This window comes from Salvelinus sp. IW2-2015, linkage group LG36 (genome assembly GCF_002910315.2).
Source record: "Salvelinus sp. IW2-2015 linkage group LG36, ASM291031v2, whole genome shotgun sequence".
NCBI classification, from domain to species: domain Eukaryota; kingdom Metazoa; phylum Chordata; class Actinopteri; order Salmoniformes; family Salmonidae; genus Salvelinus; species Salvelinus sp. IW2-2015.
In genome coordinates, this window is record NC_036875.1 from 23,166,487 (window position 1) to 23,182,041 (window position 15,555).

A 15,555-nucleotide genomic window follows, 5' to 3' on the forward strand; every position below is an offset into this window, starting at 1 on the left:
GATAGTCCAAAAAGTGATAAAAGTTTCAGTAAAATGGGATTTTTAGCAGTTATAGCAATGGTTATTAATTGTACAGCAGGGATGGATCAGAAGTCTCAGAAAATTTAGGCTGGGGTGGCAGCTGCAGAGAGGTATTTGGGTGTGCAAGACTTTACAGGGTGTGTTAAGTGGTGATGTCCCATCCTTTCAGGATGATGGCATGAGTTAGGAATAAATACATTGAATTAGGGGAGTGGTGTTAATTTTATTTTATATAATTTTGAAATTAGTGAGTGTAGTGTTAGATGGTAGGTATTTATTTAGTACATGTTTATGTATTTATGTATTTTTTCAAGCAAAGTACAAGGAGTTGTACTCCAGTCTAGTAGGTGGCGGTAATGCAACAAATTGGATATCAACCGCCGTTAAACCTCAGTAGAACAACACATATGTGGTAGCAATAGGCTATTCCGAGACAGACCAAACCTTGAAGAAGAAGAATTGTTTGTGCTATGGACAAACATTAAAAATAAACTACGTGGTAAGTTGATGCCTATTCGTCTTCTAGTTAGGTGAATAGATCGTACTGCGATCTGTCGTCCAACATCATCGTTACATTTACCTTTGCCATGACTAACAAAATGTTTGATAACGCCATTTGATTTTGTCGCAGCAATGAAGTTGCCACATTTAGCCAATAAACCATTTTTCAATAACGTTGTCAGACGATTTAAGAAGGAATATCGACATAACTTCTAACGGCCAATTTCCCATCAAAATAATAATTATTGTGAGCTAATGTGACGCAAAGGAATTTGTATATGTTGCAAGAGAAAAAAAATACGCCATTTTTAAACATAAAAAAATGGCAATTGTGCCGTTATGTGGCAGAAGTTAAGAGTACAAACCGTTATAAATTGCATATTTGCGAGATTGACTTTTCCTTTCAATAGGCATAGGTTAGACATAATGACTAAACTCTTTTTTGTGTGTGTATTTGTAATTCAACTCTTCCATGGTTTGGTTAGCTAGCTGAAAGTAGCATATAGCCCCTCGCTGCCAACTAATTTTCAGGGTAAATTGTTAGAGGCAGATTGATTTATTGCTAAATGACGTTGTGGTGTCATTGCGTGATAACGTAAAACTGCGTCATTACGTAGAATACACAATAACGTTACTCAAATTGACTGGCCATCTCGGCGAAAAATATGATTTGACATTTGTTCAGGTACAGACTCCCACTCTTTTGTGTACTTCTGGCTGTACAATTTTGATTGAGACATGTTGTAAGTTCTGTTCAAGGTCAAACATTCGTGACCAACTATATTCATTGGGTTTGCCTCGTCGAACCCGTACTACTGCTGCTGCAGTCAGCCAACAATGATTTGCAATTTGATGAAATTGCTGCTGGCCCTCCCCATACACTGATACATCTCTCTTATTTCAGCCCACCCCGCTCTTTATTCATGTTTTTGTCAACTTCTTTTTTTCTCTTTTATTTTTATTATTGTGAAGAGACTTTGGTCCTTAAAGCGCTGTGCACGAGCTGAGCGCCTGCTGCTGACGTCACTCACAATGCACTTTTGCAGCCAGGTGCGTGTGTTGTGACCGAGAAAATCGTTTTTGTGTCAATTAGAGGGGAAATGCGGCATTTTAGCGTTTGAGTCACTTTTCAAAAGTTGCTAAAAGTTCCAAATACATTTTAAAAGTAGATACATTTGTTGCTAGGTGCTGTTTGAAAAAAAAGTTGCCAAGGTAGTCTGAAAAGTTGCTAAAGCTAGCAACAAAATTGCTAAGTTGGCGTCACTGTTCAGATGTGCTACAGTACTGCCCTCCCAAGCAAAAAGGCAGTAACTGCTCATAGAGTGGAACTGAGAAAAATGGCTTCAAAGTTTAATTGTCCAGCCAAATTAATTCTAGTGAGATCATTGGAGATGTAATGATCTGTTGCCTTACTATGAGTATTTTTTTAAATTCATGTTGACCCTGACCTCTGGCATGACATTTGACCCTTAAACGACAGTTACTGCCTTCTTCCTTGGCATGATATGTTATAAATTGCAGGGTAAAACCAAAGCAAAGAGCAGTATCTGACATTTTCATTTGTTAGTTTACTATACTTCTCATTTATACTATTAATACAAGAGCAGTGTAATTACTGACAGTGTAAAAGAGTTGAAACTGCATCCTTTGTGTGTCTCTAATTAAGATACCAGTTGCATCTACATAGAGATGTAGATAATGCATCAGTCTCATTACATTCTGTGTTTGACAAGTAGCCCATGTCTTGTTATAAGAAGAAATGTGAAAAGCAGCACTGCAAATGTTTAAATTACATGCAATTATTACCTGTCTTGTAATATATAATGATGGAACATGATAGAAGTATGACATAGGATAATACAAATTATAAGAAATTACCATGAGATTAAAATAAAATGTTTTTATTAGCAATTTTTTCAAATTACACTTTTGAATTAATGAATAAATAAATAACAGCTTTAAGAATACATTTTAAACATATTTACATGTTCATATTCATAAGAGGACCCAAATGACATTTAGCTACAATTGATAAAATGCTGAATAGTTACATTTCATTTTTAAGTAACATTTCATTTTTAAGTAAAACTTATTCAGTGCTCTTCCATATCACTCCTCAGCAATGCTGTTCACAGCCAAGGCATTCCAGAACTGCCTTCGATTTGCAGGCATCAGAGGACACAGCTTGGTGATTATGTCCATCTTCTTGGACTCTTCTATCCCTCTATCCTGTGTGCGTAGTGTCGAGGGTGTCTCGAGTGACTTTCTTCATGATAAAGTCAAGCTCTGTGAAGTCCTTTTCTTCATGGGAGACTTTGTAGAAGAGGCTCCTGGATCCACGCCTCAACTGGATCTCAGCCATCTCTGCCAGCTTTGGTGCTGCTGCCTTCTTCAGCTTGACGATGGAATGGCCAGCTTTCCATGCCAGGATGTTTTCCTTTTTCATTTCCACCACCTCGCCTGCATTGGAAGTGGCGACCACATGGAGGAAGTCCCCGAAGTCGTACACCACACCTCCAGGTCGAGCTTTCATTTCCTGTTCCACGCCATGGTGGAAACTGTGTCTGCGCTCATGGAGGTGTGTCCTGGCTCGAAGAACTTGAGGGTGATGGCCTCAAGTTGAGTCAGCATTGACAACACTCACCAGTAATGTTAGGAGTCACCAGTTTTTATTTTGAGAAGTGCAGTTATCCACCCAATACACTGCATGCTTGACATCTCTCTCCCTCTCCATTGCTGTTACGTAAAATTAAGTAATCTCCTCTGCCTTCCGACCAGCTGTTCCTTCATGCCATACCACTGAGATTGTCTTCTTCTTCTTTTGAGACTTCTTTCCAATGGTGGTGAATGTCTCGATAGGCAACGATTCTTCTTGTGAACAATGCTGTTTTCACACCTGGCATGCGAGCATGATGACTTTTTGCATATCAACGCTCCTCACAGACCAGTCCTCAGGCCAATCTTTCTGTGCATCAGCATGGTAATGGCTTCTGCTCTGCCCTGCAGACTTATGTTCCTCATATTTCCTACATTGCATGCAGTCGGGGTTGGATGTTGAATTCAGGTGCTGCATGGCTGTTGTCTTGGCAGGCTTGGGTTTCCATGGCCTAATTCTCCCTGTGCTCCATCTTCAGATGATGACCCTGCACCAAACAGAGCTCGCACTCCTCCTCTCCAAGCTTCACAAAGCTGATTTTCCTTCCCTTTACCGCCTTGCGATAGGTTTCGTAACCGCAGCTGGCATCTTTGTTCTTCGCTTTGTAGTCATTATGCATGAACCGAATATTGACGTCACTAGGGAGGTAGAGGCGATGTGGGGCATGCTCTCGTCTGAAGTGGCTGATTTTGGGATGGAAAGACTCAATGTGTTGCAGGATTGGATTCATGTTCAATTTGCTCGCTGAAGCTTTCTTTCCCCTCTGATCCTTTGGTGGGATCAGTTTGGTGGTGATTGACTTGCCCATCATCGTGACAATCAGCCTGTCATTTTTGGGGTGGTAGCCCAATGTTGTCAGAAAAAACACTTTGCACACCTGTTGTGCAGAACCTCTCTGGTTTGGAAGATGGTACAGAAACGACCTGCTGCGTCGACTGTCAGCGCCAACGGTGATATTTTCCTTAGATTGCTGTGCCACCATGTGGAAGACCCATGTCCTCTTCTCCTTATACTTCATCTCCCAAAACTTTCCCCATATGTCCTTTTGTCTACCCTCTGAAATATTCTGAGTACATTGCCTCTTGCATTTGGGACCACATGACTTACCCATTGGTGGAATCTTGGATTTCTTGTTTGATAAGTTGTCTGGAGTTGTGTCCACGGGGTCAGCTGCCACTTGTGTTGGAACATCCAACTCTGAAGGTGGATAATAATCTTAATCATCATCATTGGCAATTGATTTCTCATCTGATAGACTGATTTCTACGGAGTCAGAGGCCACCCACTGGTTCTCTATTTCTTCAAATAGTGTTGACACTGTGACTTCAGTTAAAGGGGGTAGATCAGGAATATTTGTTGGAATGTGGCCCTAAAACTCAACTGAAATAAATAGAGCAAATAATCAGGGACATCATCCTAATGATTCTATTCTGTCATGGATGATAGTAATTAATACTTTTGTGGTGTGCAAACATTTGATCATAATCCTTCTCAGTTATTCTATAACTTAGGATATAATCAATGTTGATTTTTTTCTTGTGCAAACATTATCATCATTTTCACTGTCATAACTCAGTTCATCTATTAATTTCATACCTGCTCCCAAAAAGGCTCTTACATTTTCATCTTTATTTACAAAGACAAAGAAATTGCATGGATGGACATTGACAGGAATAAAACCTAGTGTTGACCTGGTTGTACTGTCCTAATACACCCTCACATGGCAACTTTGATCCGCATAGATACTAATCATCTAGACCACAGGGATTGGTGGAAGTCATGCAAAACAGTTTTTCCCGCATTCATGTAATGAAGGCACTGAAGCAGACACATTGGGCATGTCAAAGCTTGTTGTATTAATTGCATACGCCACCAACAAAGGTGATGGATACAATTTGGGATTTTAACTTTCCTTACCGGGACAGTGACGCGATACTGGAATATAAAAGAAAACCAGAAACCCTGAACATGTGAGTAGATGGTTGTCTTTTGTTCGATTAATTCCGTCAATATATATCCAAAATGTCCATTTTATTTGGCGCGTTTGATCCAGAGAAACACCGGTTCCAACTCGCGCAACATGACTACAACATTTCTCATAAGTTACCTGTAAGCTTTGTCCAAACATTTCAAACTACTTTCCTAATACAACTTTAGGTATTTTTTTACGTAAATAATCGATACAATTTAAGACGGGATTAACTGTGTACAATACCGGAGGAAATCAAAGTGGAGCGTGCTTTTCAGGTCACGCGCCTCTATCAAAGAGTACAGTTCTCTCTAACCTCGTTCTGAACAGTGCTACTTCTTCATTTCTCAAAGGAAAAACCTGAACCAATTTCTAAAGACTGTTGACATCCAGTGGAAGCGATAGGAACTGCAAGAAAGTCCCTTTTAGAAATCTGGATTCCCAATGAAAACCCATTGAAAAGAGTGACCTCAATTTTTTTTATTTTTGAATGGTTTGTCCTCGGCGTTTTGCCTGCCAAATAAGTTCTGTTATACTCACAGACATGACTCAAACAGTTTTAGAAACTTCAGAGTGTTTTCTATCCAATACTAATAATAATATGCATATATTAGCAACTGGGACTGAGTAGGAGGCAGTTTACTCTGAGCACGCTATTCATCCAAAAGTTAAAATGCTGCCCCTTATCCTCTTCAAAGTAGCCACCCTTTGCATTGATGACAGCTTTGCACACTCTTAGCATTCTCTCAACCAGCTTCATGAGGTAGTCTTGAAGGAGTTCCGACATAAGCTAATCACTTGTTGGCTGCTTTTCCTTTACTCTGCAGTCCAATTCATCCCAAACCATCTCAATTGGGTTGAGGTCAGTTGATTGTAGAGGACAGTTCATCTGATGCAGAACTCCATCACACTCCTTTTTGGTCAAGTAGCCCTTACACAGCCTGGAGGTGTGTTTTGGGTCATTGTCCTTTTGAAAAACAAATGATAGTCCTACTAAGCGCAAACCAGATGGGATGGCGTATCGCTGCAGAATGCTGTGGTAGCCATGCTGGTTAAGTGTGCCTTGAATTCTAAATAAATCAGTGTCACCAGCAAAGCATCCCACACTATCACTCCTCCTCCGTGCTTCACGGTGGGAACCACACATGCAGAGATATTCCGTTCACCTACTCTGCGTCTCATGAAGACATGGCGGTTGGAACCAAAAATCTGAAATTTGGACTCAGATTTCCAACTGTCTAATGTCCATTGCTTGTGTATCTTGGCCCAAGCAAGTTTCTTCTTTATTATTGGTGTCCTTTAGAAGTGGTTTCTTTGCAGCAATTTGACAATGAAGACCTGATTTCACGTAGTCTCCTCTGAACAGTTCATGATGAGATGTGTCTGTAACTTGAACTCTGAAGCATTTATTTTGGCTGCAATCTGAGATGCAGTTAATTGCTGATTTCTAAGGCTGGTAACTCTAATGAATTTATCCTCTGCAGCAGAGGTAACTCTGGGTCTTCCTTTCCTGTGGCGGGCCTCATGAGAGCCAGTTTCATCATAGCGTTTGATGGTTTTTGCGACTGCACTTTCCGGATTGACTGAGCTGTTCTTGCCATAATATGGACTTGGTATTTTACCAAATAGGGCTATCTTCTGTATACCACTCCTACCTTGTCACAACACAACTGATTGGCTCAAACGCATTAAGAAGGAAAGAAATTCCAAAAATTAACTTTTAACAAGGCACACCTGTAATTGAAACGCATTCCAGGTGACTACCTCATGAAGCTGATTCAGAGAATGCCAACAGTGTGCAAAAATGTAATCAAGGCAAAGGGTGGCAATTTTTGGTTACTACTTGATTCCATTTGTTATTTCATAGTTTTGATGTCTTCACTATTATTCTACAATGTAAAAAGAAAAACACGAATGAATAGGGTTGTCAACTTTTGACTGGTACTGTAAGTATTCAGACCCTTTGTTGAAGCACTTTTGGCAGCAAGTACAGCCTAGACTATTCGTGGGTATGCCGCTACAGGCTTGGTACACCTGTATTTGGGGAGTTTCTCCCATTTATTCTCTGCAGATCCTCTCAAGCTCTGTCAGGTTGGATGGGGAGCATTGCTGCATTGCTATTTTCAGGTCTCCAGAGATGTTCGCTCGGGTTCAAGTCCGGACTCTGGCTGGGCCACTCAAGGACATTCAGAGACTTGTCCCAAAGCCATTCCTGCGTTGTCTTGGCTGTGTGCTAAGGGTTGTTTTCCTGTTGGAAGGGGAACCTTTACCCCAGTGTGAGGTCCTGAGCACTCTGGATCAGGTTTTCATCGAGGATTTCTCTGTACTTTTCTTTGTTCATTATTTTCTCAACCCTGACTAGTCTCCCAGTCCCTGCCACTGAAAAACATCCCCACAGCATGATGCTGCCACCATAATTCTTCACGGTAGCGATGGTGCCAGGTTTCCTCCAGACGTGATGCTTAGAATTCAGGCCAAAAAGTTCAATCTTGGTTTCATTATACCAGAGAATCTTGTTTCTCATGGTCTGATGGTTTGCCTTTTAGCAAACTGCAAGCGGGCTGTTATTTGCCTTTTCCTGAGGAGTGGCTTCCGTCTGGCTTTCTACCATAAAGTCCTGATTGGTGGAGTGCTGCAGAGATGTTGTCCTTCTGGAAGGTTCTCCTATCTCCACAGAGGAACTCTGGAGCTCTGTCAGAGTGACCATCGGGTTCTTGGTCACCTCCTTGACCAAGGCCCTTCTCCCCCGATTGCTCAGTTTGAGTCTTGGTGATTCCAAACTCCTTCCATTTAAGAATGATGGAGGCCACTGTGTTCTTGGGGACCTTCAGTGTAGCAGAAATGTTTTGGTACCCTTCCCCAGATCTGTGCCTTGACACAATCCTATCTTGGAGCTCTACGGACAATTGCTTTGAACTCATGGCTTGGTTTTTGCTCTGACATGCACTGTTAACCGTGGGACCTTACATAGACAGGTGTGTGCCTTTCCCAATCCTGTTCAATCAATTGAATTTACCACAGGTGGACTCATCTCAAGGATGTTGTAGAACATGTTTCTACAGTTGTAGAACCATCTCAAGGATGATCAATGGAAACTGGATGCACCTGAGCTCATTTTTTTTGTCTCATAGCAAAGGGTCTGAACACTAATATACAAATATTCTGTTTTTTATTTTTAATAATTGAGAACATTTCCCAACCTGCTTTCCCTTTGTCATTATTCGGTATTGTGTTTAGATTGGGGGGTATATTTATTCAATTTTAGGATAAGGCTGTAACAATTTTGAAAAAGTGAAGGGGTCTGAATACTTAATGCACTGTATGTAACTTGTTAAGCACATTGTTACTCCTGAATTTATTTAGGCTTGTCATAACAATACTGATTGACTTCAGACATTTCAGCTTTTCATTTTTAATTAATTTGTAAAACTGTCTAAACATAATTCCACTTTGACATTATGGGGTATTGTGTGTAGGCCAGTAACACAACAAAATGTGGAAAAAGTCAAGGGTTGTGAATCATTTTTGAAGGCACTTTTATACGGTATATTGCCCTTAGAGTTGTGCAAAGTTAGTAAAATCTTAATGAAAATGATTCACAGCTGTAATGGCTGCCAAAGGTGCTTCCACCAAATATTAACTCAGGGTGGGTGAAGACTTATCCAAGTATGATATTTCATTTTTTGGTTGGGTGGGGGACATTTTCTATACTTTCTTTCAATTTCAAAATGTGGAGTAGATCTGTAGGATAATTTTTTTCCTCAGATTTTGGGGAAAAAAATGGAAGGCAGCAAAATGTGAAAAGTGCAATGGGGTGTAGAGCACAACAGTTAGTTATCAACAAATGCAACAACATTACATCAGGATATAATATAATTCTATAATTCAATTTTTCCTAGTGACCCTTGCAATGAGAAGAGCAAAGCATGTCACGGAAGCTGTTCTATGCTGTGTGATTCTACTCGTCATCCACAGGAGTTCAGAAAGTAGGTCTCCAATTTATGTCATAAAATCTCATACTATTGAGCTCAAGTTTTTTATTTTTTATTATTGACACAGGGCAGGCAATAACACACACCAAACACACACTCCTATCATTCTAGACCTTGTCCTTTTAGGAAACAACAAGGCACACACATCAGTTCAGTATGTTCACTATGTTTTGAGACATGATGAACATGCACAAGCATCTGGAATGTCTTGAATATCTTACTCTTGAATAACGGTATGAACAGAGTCAATGTTTTTGGCTTATTATTCTAATACTATATTCACTACGTAGCTTCAGCGTAGACTGGACACAGATCTGACTATGGCTGCCCAAATGGGATTAAGGTCAAATACGTTTTTGCAATAGTCGTACACAAATGTCTGCATCAATAGGAGATCATATTTCACAAGCACAGCTATATACAAACAATTATCTTATTTGTGTGTGTTTAGGTACCATTTCTGTAAATTATTATTTATTCTTTTGAGTTTAAGCATCTATTCTACAGGTAAATTTTTGAATGTTTTTTGAGCCTATGTTTTCTCAAGGTATACGGGTGATTGGAGGAAGCAGGACTGTGGTACAGGGAGAGGACGTGGACTTATCCTGCAGACTGCTAGAGACAGATGAGGAGCTTGAACAGATAACATGGCAGAAAAAGACTCTGGAAGAACCAGAGAACCATAATTTCTTGCTTATTTATCCCAATGGGGTTACTGACTTTATTTCATCGAATGGATTGGAAAATAGAGTCCAGTTTTTTGGGAACCTGACAGAAAACATTGGTTCTATTCGAATAACAGCTGCCAGACTGTTGGATGAAGGCACCTTCACATGCGTCTTCAGTGTTTTCCCAAGTGGAGTATACAGCATAGAGATACCTCTTACTGTGCTAGGTAAGAACACTTCCTTCTTTGCATCACTGTTTCTACTTTTTTGACGTTGTAGAAAGTGTGTGAAATATCAATACCAGAAAGTGGGTAGGGGTTCATTATTTAAGTGTAAGTAAGAGCAGAGACCTCATCTACACATTTCTGTTATTTGTTTTTTTTAACCAATATCCTCTTACTTACCACGAAGTTGTAACGAGAGCACATCAACTCTCAATATACTCAGTGGTCAGTTTATTAGGTACATCCATCTTGTACCGGGTCGAACCCCCCTTTGCCTCCAGAATAGCCTGAAGTCTTCGGGGAATGGAAATGTTTTTCAATTGGTATCAGGGTACCTAACGTGTGCCAGGAAAACATGCCCTACACCATTACACCACCGACACCAGCCTGTATCGTTGAAACCAGGCAGGATGGGGCCATGGACTCATGCTGCTTACACCAAATTCTGACTCTGCCATCAGCATGAAGCAACAGGAACCGGGATTCGTCATACCAGGTGATGTTTTTCCACTCCTCAATTGTCAAGTGTTGGTGATCGCGTGGCCGCTGTCACACACTTTGTAATCGGGTGTGGTCGTCTGCTACAGTACCCCATCTGTGACAAGAACCAATGAGTGGTGCGTTCCAAGATGCCGTTCTGCACACCGTTGTACTGCGCCGTTATTTGCCTGTTTGTGGCCCGCCTGCTAGCTTGTAGGATTCTTGCCATTCTCCTTCGACCTCTCATCAACGAGCTGTTTTCTCCCACTGGACTGCTGCTGCTGACTGGATGTTTTTTGTTGGTCACACCATTCTTGGTAAACCCTAGACACTGTCGTGCGTGAAAAGCCCAGGAGGCCAGCAGTTTCTGAGATATTGGAACCGGCGTTCCTGGCACCGCCGATCATACCACACTCAAAGTTGCTTAGGTCACTCGTTTTGCCCATTCTAACGTTCAATCGAACTGTGACTGAATGCCTCGACGCCTGTCTGCCTGCTTTTATACAGCAAGCCACGGCCACGTTAACTCAATCTTAGGAGCAAACCACTTTTGCTTGACTGTCAGTCACTTTGGATAAAAGCATCTGCTAAACAGCATATATTAATATACAATTTTCAGATGTAAGTAGTATTTCCTCAAAAGTCTTAAGTTCAAAACTGTAAGGTGATGACACTTGTAATGCTCCCTATCTTATGTTCAGAACTTTTTTTATTTTTTATTGAACACAACTTTTACCCCCCGAGTCATTCATGCAAAATCTTAAATTTTCTATGAAATACCATGGGAACATTTTGTTTTGTCACCAATACAACAGATAATGATAAGCTCACTGCAAAAGATACAAGATGCACATTACAAAACTGTTATTTTTGAAGTGCTGAATAGTAGATAGTAAATATAATTTTCAATACAGTATTTGACTAACCTGTCATCCAAAACCGAATTTGCATACCAATTTCTTTCTATCACTTTGGTGCAATTTTCAGGTATAAACTATTAGCACAAAAATCTAAACAGATCATCAAAATGGCTTATGTTGCAAAAGTCTTTTTAATTGACAACAAATACACAAAATCATTTGTTCAATGCACCAAATCACTCTTTCACTTAGAATACATTTTCAAATATAAGTATCTGCTTTCACAATTCAATAATCACTTACTTTTGAAATGACTTTATTTAACTATGACTGAATCCATCAGTTCAACACTGATACCTGTTAAATCAAAATTGTAGAAAGGTCAGTTTAGGTATATACAGTGGGGAGAACAAGTATTTGATACACTGCCGATTTTGCAGGTTTTCCTACTTACAAAGCATGTAGAGGTCTGTAATTTTTATCATAGGTACACTTCAACTGTGAGAGACGGAATCTAAAACAAAAATACAGAAAATCACATTGTATGATTTTTAAGTAATTAATTTGCATTTTATTGCATGAGATAAGTATTTGATACATCAGAAAAGCAGAACTTAATATTTGTACAAGGAAACCTTTGTTTCAATTACAGAGATCATACGTTTCCTGTAGTTCTTGACCAGGTTTGCACACACTGCAGCAGGAATTTTGGCCCACTCCTCCATACAGACCTTCTCCAGATCCTTCAGGTTTCGGGCTGTCGCTGGGCAATACGGACTTTCAGTCCCTCCAAAGATTTTCTATTGGGTTCAGGTCTGGAGACTGGCTAGGCCACTCCAGGACCTTGAGATGCTTCTTACGGAGCCACTCCTTAGTTGCCCTGGCTGTGTGTTTCGGGTCGTTGTCATGCTGGAAGACCCAGCACGACCATCTTCAATGCTCTTACTGAGGGAAGGAGGTTGTTGGCCAAGATCTCGCGATCCATGGCCCCATCCATCTCCCCTCAATACGGTGCAGTCGTCCTGTCCCCTTTGCAGAAAAGCATCCCCAAAGAATGATGTTTCCACCTCCATGCTTCACGGTTGGGATGGTGTTCTTGGGGTTGTACTCATCCTTCTTCTTCCTCCAAACACGGCGGTGGAGTTTAGACCAAAAGCTCTATTTTTGTCTCATCAGACCACATGACCTTCTCCCATTCCTCCTCTGGATCATCCAAATGGTCATTGGCAAACTTCAGACGGGCCTGGACATGCGCTGGCTTGAGCAGGGGGACCTTGCGTGTGCTGCAGGATTTTAATCCATGATGGCGTAGTGTGTTACTAATGGTTTCTTTTGAGACTGTGGTCCAGCTCTCTTAGGTCATTGACCAGGTCCGCCGTGTAGTTCTGGGCTGATCCCTCACCTTCCCCATGATCATTGATGCCCCACGAGGTGAGATCTTGCATGGAGCCCCAGACCGAGGGTGATTGACCGTCATCTTCAACTTCTTCCATTTTCTAATAATTGCGCCACAACATTGTTGCCTTCTCACCAAGCTGCTTGCCTATTGTCTGTAGTCCATCCCAGCCTTGTGCAGGTCTACAATTTTATCCTGATGTCCTTACACAGCTCTCTGGTTTTGGCCATTGTGGAGAGGTTGGAGTCTGTTTGATTGAGTGTGTTGACAGGTGTCTTTTATACAGGTAACGAGTTCAAACAGGTGCAGTTAATACAGGTAATGAGTGGAGAACAGGAGGGCTTCTTAAAGAAAAACTAACAGGTCTGTTGAGAGCCGGAATTCTTACTGCGTTGGTAGTGATCAAATACTTATGTCATGCAATAAAATGCAAATTAATTACTTAAAAATCATACAATGTGATTTTCTGGATTTTTGTTTTAGATTCCGTCTCTCACAGTTGAAGTGTACCTATGATAAAAAGTACAGACCTCTACATGCTTTGTAAGTAGGAAAACCTGCAAAATCGGCAGTGTATCAAATACTTGTTCTCCCCACTGTAGTTGCTGAATACAGTAGAATTCTATACTTTTAGATAAAATCCAATTTTGATTTGTCACAGTCTACACCTGTTGGTTACGAAGTAACAGTGAAATGCTTACTTACGGGCCCTTCCCAAAAAATAAAATGGATAAATAATCGAAAAGTGGTAACACGTAATAATGAAAAATGCACAATGAGTAACAATAACTTGGCTATATACACGGGGCACCAGTACCGAGTTGATGTGCAGGAGTATGAGGTCATTGAGACCGATATGTACATATAAAGTGCATTTGGAAAGTATTTAGACCCCTTTAATTTTTCCACATTTTGTTAAGTTACAGCCTTATTCTAAAATGGATTCAATAGTTTTTTTCCCCCTCATCAATTTACACACAACTGAAATTTCACATATACATAAGTATTAAGACCTTTTACTCCCGAGTGGCACAGCGGTCTAAGGCACTGCATCTCAGTGCAAGAGGCGACACTACAGTCCCTGGTTCGAATCCAGGCTGAATCACATCCGGCTGTGATTGGGAGTCCCATAGGATGGCGCACAATTGGCCCAGCATCGTCTCCTTCCTGAGCGGTATGATGGCTGCGTGGTCCCATGGTGTATATACTTGTGTACTATTGTTTGTACAGATGAACGTGGTACCTTGGAAATTGCTCCCAAGGATGAACCAGACATGTGGAGGTCTACAATTTTTGTTCTGAGGTCTTGGCTAATTTCTTTTGATTTTCCCATAATGTCAAGCAGAGGCACTGAGTTTGAAGGTAGGCCTTGAAATACATCCACAGGTACACCTCCAATTGACTCAAATTATGTCAATTAGCCTATCAGATGCTAACCAGAATAGAAAGAGGAGTGGGAGGCCCCGGTGCAGAATACTTGTCCTCTTGCTCAGGCCCCACTCCTCTTTCTATTCTGGTTAGAGCCAGTTTGCGCTGTTCTGTGAAGGGAGTAGTACACAGCGTTGTACGAGATCTTCAGTTTCTTGGCAATTTCTTGCACTAAATAGCCTTTATTTCTCAGAAGAAGAATGTGTTACCAGTTTAGTGTTTTGTACTTCTCTGTGGAAATTAAACATGCTTTTTGTGTCTCTGTAGTTAGGTTTCCATCCAATTGGCGACAGTTTATGTGAATATTTTAGAATCCCCATAAAATATTCACATTTTCCCACCAGTGGTGTGTTTCCACCAAATTGGCATGTTGCAGATAAAAATCAGTGCATGATGATGACAGTGCACACAAAATGTACTTTTTCGCTTAAATTTTAATGTATCGAATAAACATCAAAAGTTACATTTGTTTCCATCGCATTTTCAACTCTACTGATAGTTTTGTCAGAAAACTGTTGTGTTAAAATTTACCTACTCTGTTCTTATCATTTGCGCTCTAGCTCGCAGATATTGTGAGGGATGTCTAGTGTGCATGATGAGATTATTATGGATAAGAGCGGGAATATTTGTATTTGTCAAAAGGCAGACAAGCATCGATTATCATGTCACCAGAATAAGATCCTTGCTATTTATTAGAAAGCAACATCAAGCTCATCACCTTGCACTTTCACCACCCTGTGAAACGTAATACCTCAGGTGCCGGTACCTCACACCAGAGGGTGAGCTAAAACCGGATTTGCTGTACAGTAAATGTGTAGATACTAATGATGCTTATTGCAACATGAGCATTTGAAAACGTTTCACATGACTGGCTGTGTGTTTGTTTTTTCACTGAAATTTACAATTAGTGACTAGTTCATATTTTCTGTTATCTATTTGTTTGTTTGCTGGTCATAGTACCTCCAGTGATGAGTGTTACAGTCGATGTCCCTCCTGTCGTTGGAGAGAATGAGGTTTTCTTGGCATCCTGTTTGGCTGCTGGTGCCAAGCCACAGGCAGAAGTGAGGTGGAACACGGATGCATTCGACAGTTTGGTGAGGACGGTGACCAACTCCACCCAGCACGCCAACGGCACCACCACGGTAGTCAGCCACCTGCTCGGGGTGCCAACCAAAGCAGCCAATCAGCAGCAGGTTCAGTGTGTGGTCAACCAGTCTGCCCTGGCAACAGAGAGGACCCTGGCCTACACAATCAACATCAACTGTAAGTATGAACTCTGCCTTCACTGGCTGTGGGCCTAGTAGCACCTCTAACCAGTCTGTGTGTGTGTGTGTGTGTGTGTGTAGTAGGCCTCTACTCT

General features: G+C 41.0%; 2 protein-coding genes across 5 annotated transcripts in view; both read left to right on the forward strand.

Moving 5' to 3' along the window:
- The first annotated feature begins 403 nt into the window (after nucleotides 1-403).
- LOC111959577 (nectin-4) overlaps nucleotides 404-15,555 on the forward strand; it is a 41,426-nt gene continuing 26,274 nt past the window's right edge. The window contains exons 1-4 of one of the 4 annotated variants that reach the window (XM_023981235.3): nucleotides 404-520; nucleotides 9,047-9,133; nucleotides 9,687-10,034; nucleotides 15,153-15,458. In XM_023981235.3, the coding sequence (XP_023837003.1) occupies nucleotides 9,058-9,133; nucleotides 9,687-10,034; nucleotides 15,153-15,458 (730 nt within the window). In that variant the 5' untranslated portion in view covers nucleotides 404-520; nucleotides 9,047-9,057. Of the gene's footprint in view, nucleotides 521-9,045; nucleotides 9,134-9,670; nucleotides 10,035-15,152; nucleotides 15,459-15,555 lie in introns of those variants that run through there. The other 3 variants (XM_070437537.1, XM_023981236.2, XM_023981237.2) reach the window with 3 other exon arrangements.
- LOC111959806 (potassium voltage-gated channel subfamily E member 2) overlaps nucleotides 5,141-15,555 on the forward strand; it is a 367,483-nt gene continuing 357,068 nt past the window's right edge. The window contains exon 1 of the mRNA XM_070437539.1: nucleotides 5,141-5,148. The gene's annotated coding sequence lies outside the window, so the exon portion shown is untranslated. The remainder of the gene's footprint in view (nucleotides 5,149-15,555) is intronic.